The 16,760-nt window shown below is 32.2% G+C and overlaps 1 protein-coding gene across 1 annotated transcript in view; it reads right to left on the bottom strand.

Moving 5' to 3' along the window:
• Nucleotides 1-270: 270 nt before the first annotated feature.
• LOC119611144 (kinesin-like protein KIF21B) overlaps nt 271-16,760 on the bottom strand; it is a 213,554-nt gene continuing 197,064 nt past the window's right edge. Inside the window, exon 5 of the mRNA XM_037966629.1 lies at nt 271-1,576. Coding sequence (XP_037822557.1) covers nt 949-1,576 — 628 coding nt within the window. The 3' untranslated portion in view covers nt 271-948. The remainder of the gene's footprint in view (nt 1,577-16,760) is intronic.

Here is a 16,760-nt window from a genome sequence, read left to right as displayed (position 1 = left end):
ATTTGTACAAATTTTTTTTTCTAGTTTTTTCTTGTTCGGACGACATCTTTCAAAGGCAAAACTTTTGGAAAATAAAATTACACGTGTATGACACTGACAAAATCTGATACTTGTTTCATTTCAATAGCACACATGGTTGCTAAGTAATAATAATTTTAAAGTGGGTAAATTTTTTCGTGGACAGGCCTTATTAGTTATAGCAAAAATTGTCCAAAGGAGTTCAGATAGCTATTTCTTCATTGTTTTTTTTTTTTTCTAATTTTAAATTTGTTTTTAAATTATTTTAAATATTTTTTTTTTATTTTTTTCAAAATGGGCCATTTTTTTATTAAAAGGAAGTTTATACAATTTCCTTTAAGGGCTTTTTAGTCCCATAATATGATGCGAGTGGAATATCTATCAAAAAAAATATATTTTTTAACTCATGAATAAAATTTTTTCAATATTTGAAACTTAATTTTCCCTATTTTTGGACGTTTTTGTTGTATTTTTTTACTCAAAAGAAGCCCATTTAAAAAAAAAATTAAAAAAATTGTACTTTTTTTAGAAACAATGAAGGCTATCTGAATTCCATTGGACAAATTTGTCCAATTTCAGTAATAGGTGAAAAGTTACACTCATTTGAATAAAACCCTGTATGAACAAAATGTCCAACTTTGACTTTGTGTCTGTCTTACTATCCCATAGTATTAACCTTGGTGCAAAAATCGGAAGACATCGATTTTAAAAGTTGGGTCAATTGATACGAAATTCCCCATAGGTATAAATGCTATTGCTGAATAACTACTATCTATACAATACACTGATGTTGCTGAATAGCATAAAACATTAAACAGTTACATTTTCTCAATGTGCTCATTTTATTTGATCGTGCATCACGAACACAAACAGAAAAGAAAATTTCTATGTGAAAATCATTAGTTGTAATCATTAGTTTTATGTGTAAGTTCAAATCCTATTTGTTAGACGGGTTTTATTCGAAAAACAAAACAATTTTTTACTTACTTGTTTTATTTCTAAAAGTTCTAATTGAAGTGACGCCACTTCTCTCCGTAACTGGGAAATTGTGCGGGAATTTTGATCCTGGTTTACTTGAACTTTATTTTTAATGTTTCTGGCTCTATTTGCATACTTCAGAGTATTTAAAGTTTCCATGAAATCGCAATCACTTGGTGATATGCATGCAATCATAATTGTCTGACTATTACCGCCTAATGAGTCCTGAAGTAATCTGGTGAGTTTAGAATCTCTATACGGAACATGTAAAGTTTTTTTTGTTTTATCTCCCAATGCGGAAATACAATTTCCTAATGCCAATAATCCACAGTTAATTGAAATACCTTCACGTGCCCTCTCGCCTGTAGCTCCAGTACGTTTCATTCTTTCTGATCCCGCCAAATCAACAAAATGAAATTTTGATGTTAATGTTTCGAGGTCATCCTTTACGAATTCACTTCCCGATGTAATAACACGTTGCCTTCTTATTAAAATTGTAAATATTGCGTGGGATCTAGATGACTGATCATTCATTTGGGTGGATGCAGTTGTACGGGCTAAAGCACCTTGCTGCAGACATCTATAAATAAAATTTACTAATATTATAAAATATTACAATTTGGAAAATAGCTTATCCCCAAATGGGACTCGAACTCGAGCCTGAGGAATATTCAATTAATAATATTAATATCAAAGATTATTTAAATATAATTTTTAAGTAAATAATAATACAGCCCGTCTAAATTTTAAAAATATTCGAGTCGAGGAACTAGCGTATATTTTTCTACAGCTCCTTAAACTTTTTTGATTTTCCCAATTAATTAAAAAAAATTATTTGTAAAATTGATAACTGTTTGATAAAATTTTATCAATTTTAAGATTATATTCCAATTACAATAATTAATTTACGGCCGAAATTTTATGGAAGTGTTGGAATGTCTATGCAAATTTCCTAAACAGGGCTTTTAAAATAAGCTAGGATTACATAGTACCTTATGTTTAACAGAAGTGTCCCACTTTTTTCCTAATTTTTTTATATTAATGAAATAATGTAAATCAGACGACTAGATCTAAAGATATACCCCCTTATTCACAAACAACATTTTTATTTTATAAAAGGTTTTTAAAACAAAATTTCCATATAAAATCTTATTTTTAAACTGTTTATAAAATAAAAATTTTGTTTGTGAATAAGGGGGATAATCTTTTAAACTGTTAAAAATCATTTCACATTAATCACATTAAGTTTTTCAAATTAAAATATATTTTTTTATTTATAATGAAAAACCGGTTAACCGTTTTTTTCTGAATTTGAAAAATATCAACCGGTTTTTTTTAAATGTCATCTATTCGAACTATTCGAAAACCGGTTTTTGGAAAATGTCGAATAATCGATCACCCTAAGAAATACACATGTACTATGATCTATTTTCATGCGACAAACATAAACAAAACAGCTGTTTTGTATTGAAATAAAATTTTTGGGAAAAAATAAAATAAAGGAAATGAATAAAGAATAAGATAAAAAAATAAACTAATTTATTATTTTAACAATTTTTACACATTAAAAAGACACCTTTGATTACATTTTTAGGTTATATCATGCAGAAAAACATTGGCAGGTGTGATAGCAATATGGAAAAAAAGTAACAATACATATGAAAAATACATGTCGTCTAATACCACCTTAATTTTTCACCTATTGGTCCTAGCAAAAATTGTCCAAAGGAGTTCACATAGCTATTCATTGTTTCCAAAAAAATATTTTTTATTTCAAAATTTTTTTTTTTTTTTTCAAAAAATCTTCTTTTTATACCCACCATCCAAAAAGATGAGCGGTATATTGATTTTTGTCATTCCGTTTGTAACACATCGAAATAGTGGTCATAGACCCACAAAAGTATATACATTCTGAGTCCTTATTAAATTCTAAGATGATCTAGCCATGTTCGTCCGTCTGTCTGTCTGTTGAAAGCACGATAGAGTCCGAACGGAATAAGCTAGAGGGTTCATATTTTCCACAAATAATCTCTATGGGTAAAGTTTGTTTAGTATTGAAAATGGTCAAAACAGCTTTAAGGGGCATATCTGTTTTAAAAGTATGAGTATAGGGATGAAATTCAAGATTTATAAATTTCATATGAGCTAAATTTTATTAGGATCGGTCCATAATTGACCCTACTCCCCATATATGGTTCCCTTCAGAAAATGACTGTAACGTTCACTACTGGCTTAAAAATACGAATATAGCGATGAAATTTGACACACGTAAGTTTCATGCGAGCCGAAATCTCTCTACCTAATTTTATGTAGATCGGTTCATAATTAACCCTACCCCCCATATAAGGTCCCCTTCAAAAAATCACTAATCGCTCATTACGGGCTTAAAAATATTAATGTAGCGATGAAATCCGACACACATAAGTTTTATGCGAGCCAAAATACCTCTACCAAATTTATGTTGATGGGTCCATAATTGACCCTACCCGCACAAAAGGTCCCCTTCAGAAATTTACTATAACACTCATTACTGGCTTAAACAATTGAATGTAGCGATGAAATTCTACACACATAAGTTTAATGCGAGCCAAAATCTCCAAATTTTAGATGGATGGGTCCATAATTAATAAAGCTCATTACTGGCTTACATACGTATGCAGAATGGAAATTTTTTGGAAATAAATCTGGCATTTCTAAACGGCTGATCCGATCGGGATAAAATTTGGCGTGAGCGTAGCCAAGGAGTATTCGAGTTTAAGTTTTGAAGATGAACCCTGCAGATGCCCCAGGGACGGCGCTGTGGCGGCTCAAAGTAGGGTACCTACGACATGTAAAATTTTTAAACTCGTGCCATTTTTTTGTTTTTCACCCAAATACAAAGATTTTTATATTTTGTGAAAGCGCTCGACGAGATCTTGAAAAAACATGCTTGGACATACTACTTATCTCTTATAATATCCGAGTTATAGGCATTTAAAAATTTAGTGATACAAAATTTACCATACCTTGGTCCGCCTTTTTTTGAATACCGGGCGTAATTTTGGACCAAATGGACTCAATTTCCAATAATATACAAAAAATTTCAGATCAATATCGTTTACAGATCCAAAAATATACGTTTTTTAATTTAAAAATTCAAAAAATTTTAGATTTTTGCCGTTTTTTTGCCAAAAATGTGTCTTAACTCTTTTATTAATAAAATAAAATTTTTATTAAGAACATATAACAATTTTATAGTTTTCTAAAAGGTATCTTTACGCAGAACGCTTTGGCGTAAAAAACTTGTTCTATTTTTTGAAAATGTTGCCACTGCGTCCTTCCGAATATGACCTATTTTTTATCAAAACTTCAACTTTGGGCGACATGTTCTAAAATCCCAAAGCTGGGATCAGAAAACTGAAAGCAGTTTTGGAAACCTCAATATGTTTTCTATTTACTCCAAAAGTATTTTCCCAGCCCTGAAAGAAATGTGGACCCTATGGGCAAAAAAGTAAAAAATCCCATTTTTGGGATTTTCATTCCTATTTTTGGGAATTGCGGGATGCCCTTTGACCTTTTCAATTTTTTTTTTTTGCATATTCTTATTTGAAATGACAAATTTAACAAGCGTTGAAAATTTCAGTTTTGTTCATAAATAAAGATTTTGTCATATATTACATATTTGTTTAATTTCTAAAACTATGATTTATATCAAAATTTTAATAGGATCGCAGATAGCTACAACAATTTAGTCCATATTTATCCCTTAATATCATTTTTTAGTTAGATATGGAAATTCTCGACCCTTTACAAAAAATTTTAAGCCAATATCTCAATTACATTCAAAAATATGTTCATTTAAACCTGTGTCCTTTAATTTCATCTTTTTCATTTATAACTATTTTTTACCTAAATTTTTTCGACAGATCATTTCGTTCTGTTTCGTTTATGATCATGTAGGTAAAAATATACAGGTAATGATAATTTCGATTCATTCACTAATAAGAAATATCAATGACTGAATTACAGGTTATAGTAATATAGTCCTAAATGTTAATAGGTAGACAATTCGTAATTTTTTACTTTGGAATACCTGTATCGGAAATGACAAGAATTGGTATATAAGTAAACTTCTCAGATTTTAAGTACCATATTTAATAAATCTACAATGAAGATTACATTAAAGTACGAAGAGTTGTGTTCCGTTTTATGGAGTATATCTTCAAAAGGACCAGAAAGAATTGAAGACATTTCAAATTATATAAAAACTACATATAGTAGAAAAGTAGACAAAACAGGCATATCAAAAATTGAAAACTTTTTAAAACTTTTTGATGTAAAAAGTAAGTCTGTGGATGGAAATCAAAAGAAATTTCGATTAAAATTTTGTAGTTGGATGGAAACTACTACGGAAATCTCAACTTACAACACATCAATAGGAGCGCCTTGCAAGTCATACGAAGACTTATGTTCAAGGTAAAAAAAAAGAGGGTCACACAAAAACTTTTTTCAATCTCAAATGAGGAAATTGCTGATACATTTAACGAAATGCTGAAAAAGGAAAACCAACATATGGATGTCGTACATATTGCAACTATTCTTCCTAATGCATCACCAAAACGACTTAAGCGAATTGTGGAAAGTATACCAACTCCAACATCATAATCAAATTTTACTGAAGAGGAAGCAATAGCGCTTATGTTGGAACTGGGTCTCAGTCGAAATAAGTACCAAATATTAAGGAAAGCTCTGCATGAAAAAGGACACAATATATTACCATCATACAAGGCGATCCAGGAAAAAAAAAAAAACAAACTATCCTACTAAATCAACAAAAAATAATGAAGAATTGAAAGAACTGAGAGCTGCGGAAAAAAGCAGAATCCAAGAAGAATTTAAAGTTCAGATGGGATTAAACATCGACAAACCACTTTCAAGTTGCGGTAGTACAAATGACGGTAATACGTCGAGAAGGTTTTTTCGTGATTTTGAAATTACTTCAAAAATAACTGGAATCGACAAGGAGTTGCTTCGAAGAGTTAAAACTATTTTAATGGCACTGAATAGTAAACATAAAATTAATGAAAATCGATTTGGGGAATACACATCTGAAATTTCTAAATTACTTGTATCTCTGTATCCATGGAGGGAACTAACACCAACAGTACACAAAGTATTGTGTCATGGTCAAATAATAATTGAATCGAATATTCTTCCACTTGGAGAGTTAACAGAAGAAGCCCAGGAAGCGAGGAATCGAGATTTTAAGCATGTTCAACTATTCAGCTCAAGAAAATGCTCCAGGCAATCACAGAATGAAGATATTTTTAATAGTTTACTTCTATCTTCTGATCCTGTTCTTTCAACTATGCGAAAAAGATGGATTTGTTATGAAACTCTATCATCTCAAAACAAGGAAGATTTAAAGGACTTATATTACCTTCTGGATATGTATACCGATATGACAGATTATTTTATAGAAAATAAGTAGTGTTAGGAATTAACTATATAAGTAGGTTGTAAGAATTAATTGTATTATGTTTAAGATAAACAGTTCAAATAAAAAAAGCTATTATACTAACTGATGATATTGTATTAAATTGTGTTTTATATTTCGGTGGGCGGGAAAGGTAATTTGTGTGGGGTGATTTAGGTGTTGTTGTGCGTGGCTCATAATAAAATTATAATTTTTTTTATTTTATATACAATATTATAATAAAATAATTAACTAAATAATTTTTAAAAATTGTCCAAATATTTTATTCAACACCAAATGTATGTTCTGTCATACTTAATACTAAAATATGAAAAAGATGAAATTAAAGGACACAGGTTTAAATGAACATATTTTTGAATGTAATTGAGATATTGGCTTGAAATTTTTTGTAAAGGGTCGAGAATTTCCATATCTAACTAAAAAATGATATTAAGGGATAAATATGGACTAAATTGTTGTAGCTATCTGCGATCCTATTAAAATTTTGATATAAATCATAGTTTTAGAAATTAAACAAATATGTAATATATGACAAAATCTTTATTTATGAACAAAACTCAATGAAATTTTCAACGCTTGTTAAATTTGTCATTTCAAATAAGAATATGCAAAAAAAAAAATTGAAAAGGTCAAAGGGCATCCCGCAATTCCCAAAAATAGGAATGAAAATCCCAAAAATGGGATTTTTTACTTTTTTGCCCATAGGGTCCACATTTCTTTCAGGGCTGGGAAAATACTTTTGGAGTAAATAGAAAACATATTGAGGTTTCCAAAACTGCTTTCAGTTTTCTGATCCCAGCTTTGGGATTTTAGAACATGTCGCCCAAAGTTGAAGTTTTGATAAAAAATAGGTCATATTCGGAAGGACGCAGTGGCAACATTTTCAAAAAATAGAACAAGTGTTTTACGCCAAAGCGTTCTGCGTAAAGATACCTTTTAGAAAACTATAAAATTGTTATATGTTCTTAATAAAAATTTTATTTTATTAATAAAAGAGTTAAGACACATTTTTGGCAAAAAAACGGCAAAAATCTAAAATTTTTTGAATTTTTAAATTAAAAAACGTATATTTTTGGATCTGTAATCGATATTGATCTGAAATTTTTTGTATATTATTGGAAATTTTGTTGTCTAACTAACAAGGTATTCAAAAAAAGGCGGACCAAGGTATGGTAAATTTTGTATCACTAAATTTTTAAATGCCTATAACTCTGATATTATAAGAGATAAGTAGTATGTCCAAGCATGTTTTTTCAAGATCTCGTCGAGCGCTTTCACAAAATATAAAAATCTTTGTATTTGGGTGAAAAACAAAAAAATGGCACGAGTTTAAAAATTTTACATGTCGTAGGTACCCTACTTTGAGCCGCCACAGCGCCGTCCCTGGGGCATCTGCAGGGTTCATCTTCAAAACTTAAACTCGAATACTCCTTGGCTACGCTCACGCCAAATTTTATCCCGATCGGATCAGCCGTTTAGAAATGCCAGATTTATTTCCAAAAAATTTCCATTCTGCCCCACTGTGGTATGTAGCGATGAAATTCGACTCAAGTAATTTCTTTGCCAGTCAAATACTCTTAACCAAATTTTATGTGTATTGGTTCATAATTGACCCTACCCCCCATATAAGGTCCACTTCAGATAATTACTATTACGCTCATTACTGGCTTAAAAATATGAATGATGGGTAAGGTTTGTTTAGTATTGAAAATGGTCAAAACAGCTTTAAGGGACATATCTGTTTTAAAAGTATGAGTATAGCGATGAAATTCAAGATTTATAAATGATGAGGACAAAAGCCTTTTTCTGCCCTTTAATGCGATACTTAATTCCAAATAATTTTAAATCTTGATATTAAAAAACCATATTTTTAATTTGACAAAATAACACGTTATTAAATATACTCAGACAAAATAAACTTCACGAGACGACATTAAAATACAGAATGTTAGGTATAAAAAAATACAAGTTTTAATTTGTAACAAACTTCTTGTTATTATATGAAGCAAAAGTGGTACGAAAAAATTAATTTATTTACATAGTATTTATATACGTGTCGCAACTAGCTACAACTACACAGATATATTTGCATTCAATGTTTTGTTGTTACAAATAATAATACTAAGTAGGTAGCCAAAATGTTACACCCAAAATTTGAGTTAATACAATCAAGTTCTCAACATGCTCCCCTTGGAAGCTTTGCTTTCAACATTAATATTTAAACCTGATTCGATGGGAAGTTTGCAAATTTTCGTAGCAGCTCTTTTAAGGACACCTTCTGTGGTTTTTACAGACACTACTCGGACTTGACCATCTTGACCTTGATTTGTTTCAATTACCCGGCCAAGAGTCCACTTCAATGGTGGTGTTGAATCTTCTTTTATTAACACAAGGTCGTTTAATTTGATATGCCGTTGAATAGATGTCCACTTTGTTCTGCTTTGTAAAGATTTTATGTATTCATTTCTCCAGCGATCCCAAAATTCTTGTTGTATCCATCTGAGAATGTGATATCTTTTTAGTGAGGCTGGATTAACATTGCTTGTTGATGGTTCCAAAATAGTATTTAGTGGTCGACCAATTAGGAAGTGTGCAGGTATTAGTGGACGAAGATCATTTGGGTCATTTGATAAGGTAGTAAGAGGTCACAGTATGAAGTTTATCAAATGTGAGTGTGTGATTACCAATGGCTCTACGTATATAGTGCTTTGCCAATTTAACCGCACTCTGCCATAAGCCTCCAAAGTGAGGCGACTGCGGGGGTATAAACTTCCATGAAATACCTTCCTGACAGCAGCTTTCATACACCAGTTTATTATGTTGTTCAGATAAAAAATGTTGCAATAATTCCTTCAGCTCTCTATTTGTACCTATAAAATTGGTTGCATTATCTGAATAAATTGTAGAACACCGTCCTCTTCGAGCTATAAATCTTTTTAATGCTGCGATAAATGCATTAGATGTTAAGTCTGGTACGAGTTCAAAATGCACGGCCTTAACTGAATTGAACTGAATTGAAGTTGAATTTGTTGATTATCTTTAAGACAACTAAGCTCCCTTGAAAATAACTGACCTTGAATTAAACGGCAAATAAGTTCCGATGATAGTTTCATTTCTTCTACTTCAATTGGGCCAATTTTTGGTTTTTCTTTACGCACAATAGAAAATGCATATCGAGACACGTAAACAAATATTCTTAAAAGCTTTTCATAACTATTAATATATTTATGTTGGCTCAAAATGTCATTTGTTTTTATTGTTGAATTATTTGTTACCAATAAAGCGGTTCGTCTGATTTCACAATTTGCATCTTCTGGGTAGGTGAAAGTGGGAATGGGCCAAGGTTGAGTTGTGATGGAATATGGCGCCAATCAGCTGATGGCATATTTTATCAACTCTATGTTTCACAAAAGGTTTCCAGCGTGATGACTCTCCAGCAATCTAACACAATATTATTGTCGAATCAGACCAGCATGTTATTTTCCGAGGTTTTACGGATAACATTTTCAGCACAGAACTTAAAAGCTGCGTTAACAGCAGGGCTGCACACAATTCCAACCTGGGGAGTCTGATTGTTTTTAATGGCGCAACACGTGACTTGGAACATAAAAGTGAGGAACATTTCCCATTTAGATTGTTCGTTACAGCATATATACATGCACCGTACGCTTTCATGCTGGCATCTGCAAATGCGTGAATGTTAGTATAACAGTTTACATTAACGTACCTGGGCACTTGGATTGTTGGTATCATCAGCAGCTGATTTTGAATCTCTTCCCACTCTCTCATAATATTCTGAGGCACGGACTCATCCCAGTGAAGTTTTAATGTCCAAATTGATTGCAGCAACAACTTACACCTTACTACAATGGGGTTGACCAGACCTAACGGGTCAAATAGTTTTGCTATGTGGAATAGAATTGTTCTTTTGGTGATTTTAGAAACATACATGTGACCTTGATTGTAAGAGTAGCTAAAAATGTCTTCACGTGGCGACCACTTAAGACCCAATGTATTAATGTATTCTGAGTCATCAATTTTTAAAACTTCCTCTCTTTCGGAAACGGGAACATCAGCTAATATGCTTTCAGAATTGGCAGCAAACTTTCGTAGAGGAAAACCGCCACCTTTCAATAACTCAATAACTTGGCGTTTTATTTCGACCACTTCATTGACACTATTAGCACCAGTCATCAGGTTGTCTACATAAAAGTCCCGTAATGTTACTTCGGATCCTAATGGAAACTTTGATGCACCTTCCTTAGCTAACACTTGAAGACACTTTACTGCCAGGTATGGCGCACAAGACGTACCATAAGTTACAGTTTTTAAGACGTAAGTGGACAACGACTCATTAGGGCTGTTTCTCCATACAATACTTTGCCAACGTGCATCGTTTTCATCTATTAACACTTGCCGGTACATTTTGCAATATCAGCAACTAACACGAATTTGTGAAAACGAAACCTTGAGAGAATAGAAAAAATGTCTTCTTGAAGTGTTGGTCAGACACGCAAAATGTTGTTCAAGGATAGTCCATTGGACGTACGACATGAGCCGTCAAAGACAACTCGTAACCTTGTAGTCGAGCTATCCGGCTTTAATACACAGTGATGTGGTATGTAATAATAATTTTGATTGACATCAGATGCAGCCTTAACCATATGATGTAAATCAATGTACTCATGAATGAAATCATAATATTCTTTTCGTTTAGTTTCATTAGCTTGCAATGTTTTTTCCATTGAATAAAACCTTTTTGTTGCGATTTGAGTTTTTAATCCCAGTTCCATTGGATTTGTTTTAAGTTTCACTATGAATTTATTTGTGACCGGACATCTAGTTGTGGTTTTGTTAAAAAATTGTTCACACTCATCCTCCTCGGATTTATTATTATTTTCACACAAAGTTTCGATTTTCCAGAAACGTTCTAAAATATTTTCTAATAAAGGCTCGTCAGATTCAATTAACGATTTGTATGTTGCTTTTGTTGTATTATGCAAGCATACAAATGTAAACAATTTACTTGACGGATGGTTTGATTTATTAGTGGTAGGTAATGAATTGCCTACTTTTACAGCTGTTGATCGTGGTGAGTTTGGCATTGATGACGTCACACATAAGTTTGTGTTATTTTTGATTTTGTATTGTTTATTGTTGACACATGATTATTTTTGACATTAGCGCCTGTGACAATCCTACCCAACGTGGTTTTTTGCAATATTAGTGTATTTTTATTTTTATTTTGACCAATCATCAACAACTCAAAGAACAAACCAGCTCCGATAAGCAAATCAATAGGACCGGGAACATAAAAATGTTTATCTGTTAAATGAATATTTGCTGGTATATTAAAATTGGAAATATTTATCGATGTTTGTGGTTGATATGATGTTATGGACGGGATTACAACAACTGTGATTGGTGTTGAAAATCCGTTTGTAGATGAATTTACCTCAAGCACACAGTTGCTTAAGGGTCCCGATGGTTTTGAAGCGATTCCTGATACTTCAATATTGACCTTCTTACGGGGAACGCGTAAGTATTGTGCAATTTTTTCCATGACAAAATGTAATTGGGATCCAGAGTCTAATAGTGCACGTACCATTATGGATCTTCCATTTGGTGCTTGTAATCTTACTCTGGCAGTACCTAAAATAACTTGGCTGTGTTCTTCTGACACTTGTAGTGCCGCATGTGACTCAGATCCAATGGATGTTGGTGTTATAGAGTTGTTGTCGCTGGTTGATGACTGCCGATGCGTTTGCTCCTTGTGTAAGAGTGTGTGGTGTAACCCGTTGCAATGTTGACATCTATTGGTTGATGGACACGAGTTGGCTAAATGGTTAGAACCTAAGAAATTAATACATAATTTTAAACGTTTCACTGCACGAAATCTTTCCACTGTAGACATTTCAATAAATGTATCACAATTAAAAGCAATATGGCTGGGGGTGGTGTTCAGTGTTGCCACAATAAAATTTTTTTTCTAACCAAAATTCGAATAAAAAATAACCAAATTAAGAAAAAAGTAAACAAAATCATTTTTATTTGTTTCATGTTTACATTTGGACATTAAAATAAAAAATTCATTTTCTGAAGTGGAACCTGTAACTATGTTAAATTTCGTCGCTAAACTGGTATTATGAAGACAGTTATGAGCGTTAAAGTAATTTTCTGTAGGGGATCTTATATGAGACGTATGGTCAATTATGGACCAATTCTCATAAAATCTGACAGAGATATTTTAGTTCCTTTAAAACTTGATTATGTTGAATTTTGTTGCTATATTGCAGTACATTATGAGCTTTAAAGTCATTTTCTGAGGAGACTTTTCATGAGGGTAGAGTCAATTATATACCGGATCCTCATAAACTTTGACATATACATTTCCAAAAAAACTTTTACATATTGAATTTCATCGCTATACACAGTGTTGCCAACATTGGTCAAGCAAAACGCGCGCAAAAAAATTAAAAAGGGGTAAAAAAGCGTAATTTTCTAACTGAAAATGGATAAAAAAGCACTAACGTTTTTTAGTCAAATATTGTTTATTTTAATAAAAATTGCACATTATTTCGCTCATTTCCTACAAGACTCCAAAATTCGTTTTTTAGTAACGTAAGAACTAAAACTAATGTTTGACGAATATTAGATAAATAAGATGAGAAATTTTCAAATTCCTTGATTTGTTTAAAAGTTATTTTAAAAATAGTAAAATGTCATTAAACATTCAAACTGACAGGCACACTACCAACTGGCGAACCGATGTAACCACACCCAAATTGTAAAATTGTACAAAACTTATGAAATATATTTTTTTTGCAAAATCTATATATATTATTTTTAAGTTTTTTGAGTTCTGGAAAAATTTTTAATTTCACTGATAGTGAATAACATAACTTATTTTAACGTATTTTGAATATTTTGTTTTTATACCCTACACCACTTTAGTGGGGAGGGTATATTGGGTTTGTGCTGATGTTTGTAACGCACAATAATATTGGTCCTATACCCACCTTAAAGTATACCAATCGGCTCAGAATCATTTTCTGGGTCGATTTAGCTATGTCCGTCCGTCTGTCCGTCCGTCCGTCCGTCCATGTAAACCTTGTAATCAAACTACAGGTCGTAATTTTGAAGATAATTCAATGAAATTTGGTACATGATCTTCTATTGTGCCAGGGACGAAGCCTATTGAAAATGGTTAAGATCGGTCCATTATTTCACCTAGCCCCCATACAACTGATCCCCCCAATAGGGCTTGTAATCCTTGTAATCAAACTACAGGTCGCAATTTTGGAGATAATTCAATGAAACTTGGCACATGATCTTTTATGGTATCGTAGACAAAGCCTATTGAAAATGGTTAACATCGGTCCATTATTTCACCTAGCCCCCATACAACTGAACCCCTCGAATAGGGCGTTTAAAACTTGTAATCAAACTACAGGTCGCAATTTTGGAGATAATTCAATGAAATTTGGCACATGATCTTTTATGGTACCGTAGATGAAGCCTGTTGAAAATGGTTTACATCGGTCCATTATTTCACCTAGCCCCCATACAACTGAACCCCTCGAATAGGGCTTTTAAAATTTGTAATCAAACTACAGGTCGTAATTTTGCAGATAATTCAATGAAATTTGGCACATGATCTTTTATGGTATCGTAGACGAAGCCTATTGAAAATGGTTAACATCGGTCCATTATTTCACCTAGCCCCCATACAACTGAACCCCCGAATAGGGCTTTTAAAACTTGTAATCAAACTACAGTTACAAAGCCGCCGAATAGGGCTTTTAAGTTCATAATTATGTTTAATATACTCATATCTCAACAAAAAGCTGCAATAACCAAGTTGTATACAAGACTTGATGACCCCCACGAATTCCATAAAAATAGGTTCTCATATGACCCTAGCCCCTATGAAAAGCCCCCATCAAAATTTCACTTAAATGTCCACAATTTTATTCAACAATAAACGGCTTAAGTATGTATATCTAAGGCAAGGTACAATTCAACTTAAATGCTTTATTATGGCAACTAAATCTCATTATATTTTTGTCAAAGGTGTAGGGTATTATATGGTCGGCCTCGCCCGACTATAATTTCTTACTTGTTTGTTTTTGAAGAATATTTGCTTTTAAAACTTAACACAAATAAAAAAAACTTTAGAGCACCCGTGTAAAAAAATATAAAACAGTTTTTAAGAAAAATTTAGTCCTTAGTGTAAACTATTAAACTGATCGTATTCTAATAAACAACAAAAAGTGGTACAAATAGAAAGATCAAAGAATGATCCCTCAGTTTTCTTAACATTATAGAGAAAATGTTTAATATTAATTAAATAAATTACCTCCTGAAATTCACAATTATTTTAAAATATTTTAACAAGTAAGAGTGTTATATTCGGCTGTGCCGAATCTTATATACCCACCATCAAATCTTATGACGTAAAAGGAATGCTTCTCTGTAAACATCAGGGAGATAATGCTTAATTCAATTATGTACGTGATCTTCGAATTAACAAAATATTAATTTTTAAAAACAATATATATATATATATATATATATATCAGAGGTAGTGTCAATTATGAACTGTTTGTCGTAAAATTTGGTAGAAAGACTTCGTTTCGAATTTCATTGCTGATATCGAATTTTTAATTCAGACATAAGCGTAAAAGTTATTATCTAAAGGGGAACTTATATGGGGTTGGGACAATTATATATCGATACCCATAAAATTTTGTACATAGATTTTGTTTTGTTGGTCAGTTATATCGTCATAAAATTCGGAATAAAGGATTATAATAAAAATCTTTTTATTGCGAGTACAACGATGAAGTAATCATGGTGGCTTTATATATTAGGGATAGGTTCAATTGTGTAAAAAAATTGTATAAAACTTATTTTTTGTCAATTTTCATCGCTGTACTCATATTTTTAAGGGGACCTTAATAGGGGGTAGGGTAGGTTACCGAAAAATCCGAATTAAATTCGGTAGGAAGATTACGTTTGTATAAAAGTTGTTTATTTCGAAATTCTCCGCTATACTCGTATTTTTAAGTCAGTAAAGAGCGTTAAAATCAATTTTTGAAGGTGACCATATGTGGGGGTAGGGTCAATTATGGACCGATTGCCGTAAAATTTGCTAGAGAGGCTTATATAAAACATATTTATGTCGAATATTTTTAAGTCGGTAATGAGTATTAATGTCATTTGGTAGAGAAATTTTGATGCATATAAAAGTTACTTATGTTGAATTTCAACTCATAGGGGGACCTTATTTGGGGGTAAGGTCAGTTATGGACCGATTCCCATAAAATTTGGTAGAGACATTTTGCCTCATATAAAACTTATTTATGCCGAATTTCATCGCTATACACGTATTTTTAAGTCAGTAATGACCGTTTAAATAATTTTCTGAAGGAGACCTTATATGGGGGTTAGGCTCAATTATAGACCTATTTCTATAAAATTTAGTAGAGATTTTGGCTTATATAAAACTTACTTATGTTGAATTTCATCGCTATACTCGTATGGGGGGTAGGGTCAATTTTGGACCGATTCCCATAAAATTTGGTACAGAGATTTTGACGCATATAAAACTTATTTATGCTAAATTTTATCGCTATACTCGTATGTTTAAAACAGTTGTGACTGTTAAAGCTGTTTTTCGGGGGGCCACTTGTATGGGGGATATGCGAAATTGCGGACCCATATTGCCCATTTGCCATACCAAACAAACCTAACCTATAAGAAATATTTGTGGAAAAATTTAACTCGCTTGCTCTTTCCGATCTAACCCTATCGTGCTTTCAACAGACAGACGGACGGACAGATGAACAGACGGATGGACATGGTTAGATCGGCTTAGAATTTAATAAGGACCCAAAATATATATACTTTTGTGGGTCTACGACCAATATTTCGATCTGTTACAAACGGAGTGACAAAATCAATATACCCCACTCATCTTTTTTGATGGTGGGTATAAAAAGCACTAAATGCACTGTCATAAAATTAGAAAGCACCACTGTAGTGCCTTTTTGAAAAAAGGCACCATGAGCAAAATTTTCCGCGTTTGGCACACCAAAAGGCACCGCAAATAGTGCTAAAAGCACTAAGTTGGCAACACTGGCTATACATGCTTTTTTAAGCAATATAGTAATTTTCTGAATAGGGCATAATATGGGGGCTAGGTGAAATTGTTGACCGATATTTCGCAAGCAAACTGGGTCAACTAAAAATATTTTGGCAAAATATTTCAGTTTTACATTCATAA

This window comes from Lucilia sericata, unplaced genomic scaffold, assembly GCF_015586225.1.
Source record: "Lucilia sericata isolate MDLA Ls3-8-SP2 unplaced genomic scaffold, ASM1558622v1 Contig000030F_arrow, whole genome shotgun sequence".
NCBI lineage: Eukaryota > Metazoa > Arthropoda > Insecta > Diptera > Calliphoridae > Lucilia > Lucilia sericata.
Note: the sequence above shows the minus strand (reverse complement) of the source record. Positions and strands in the feature narration are given on the sequence as shown.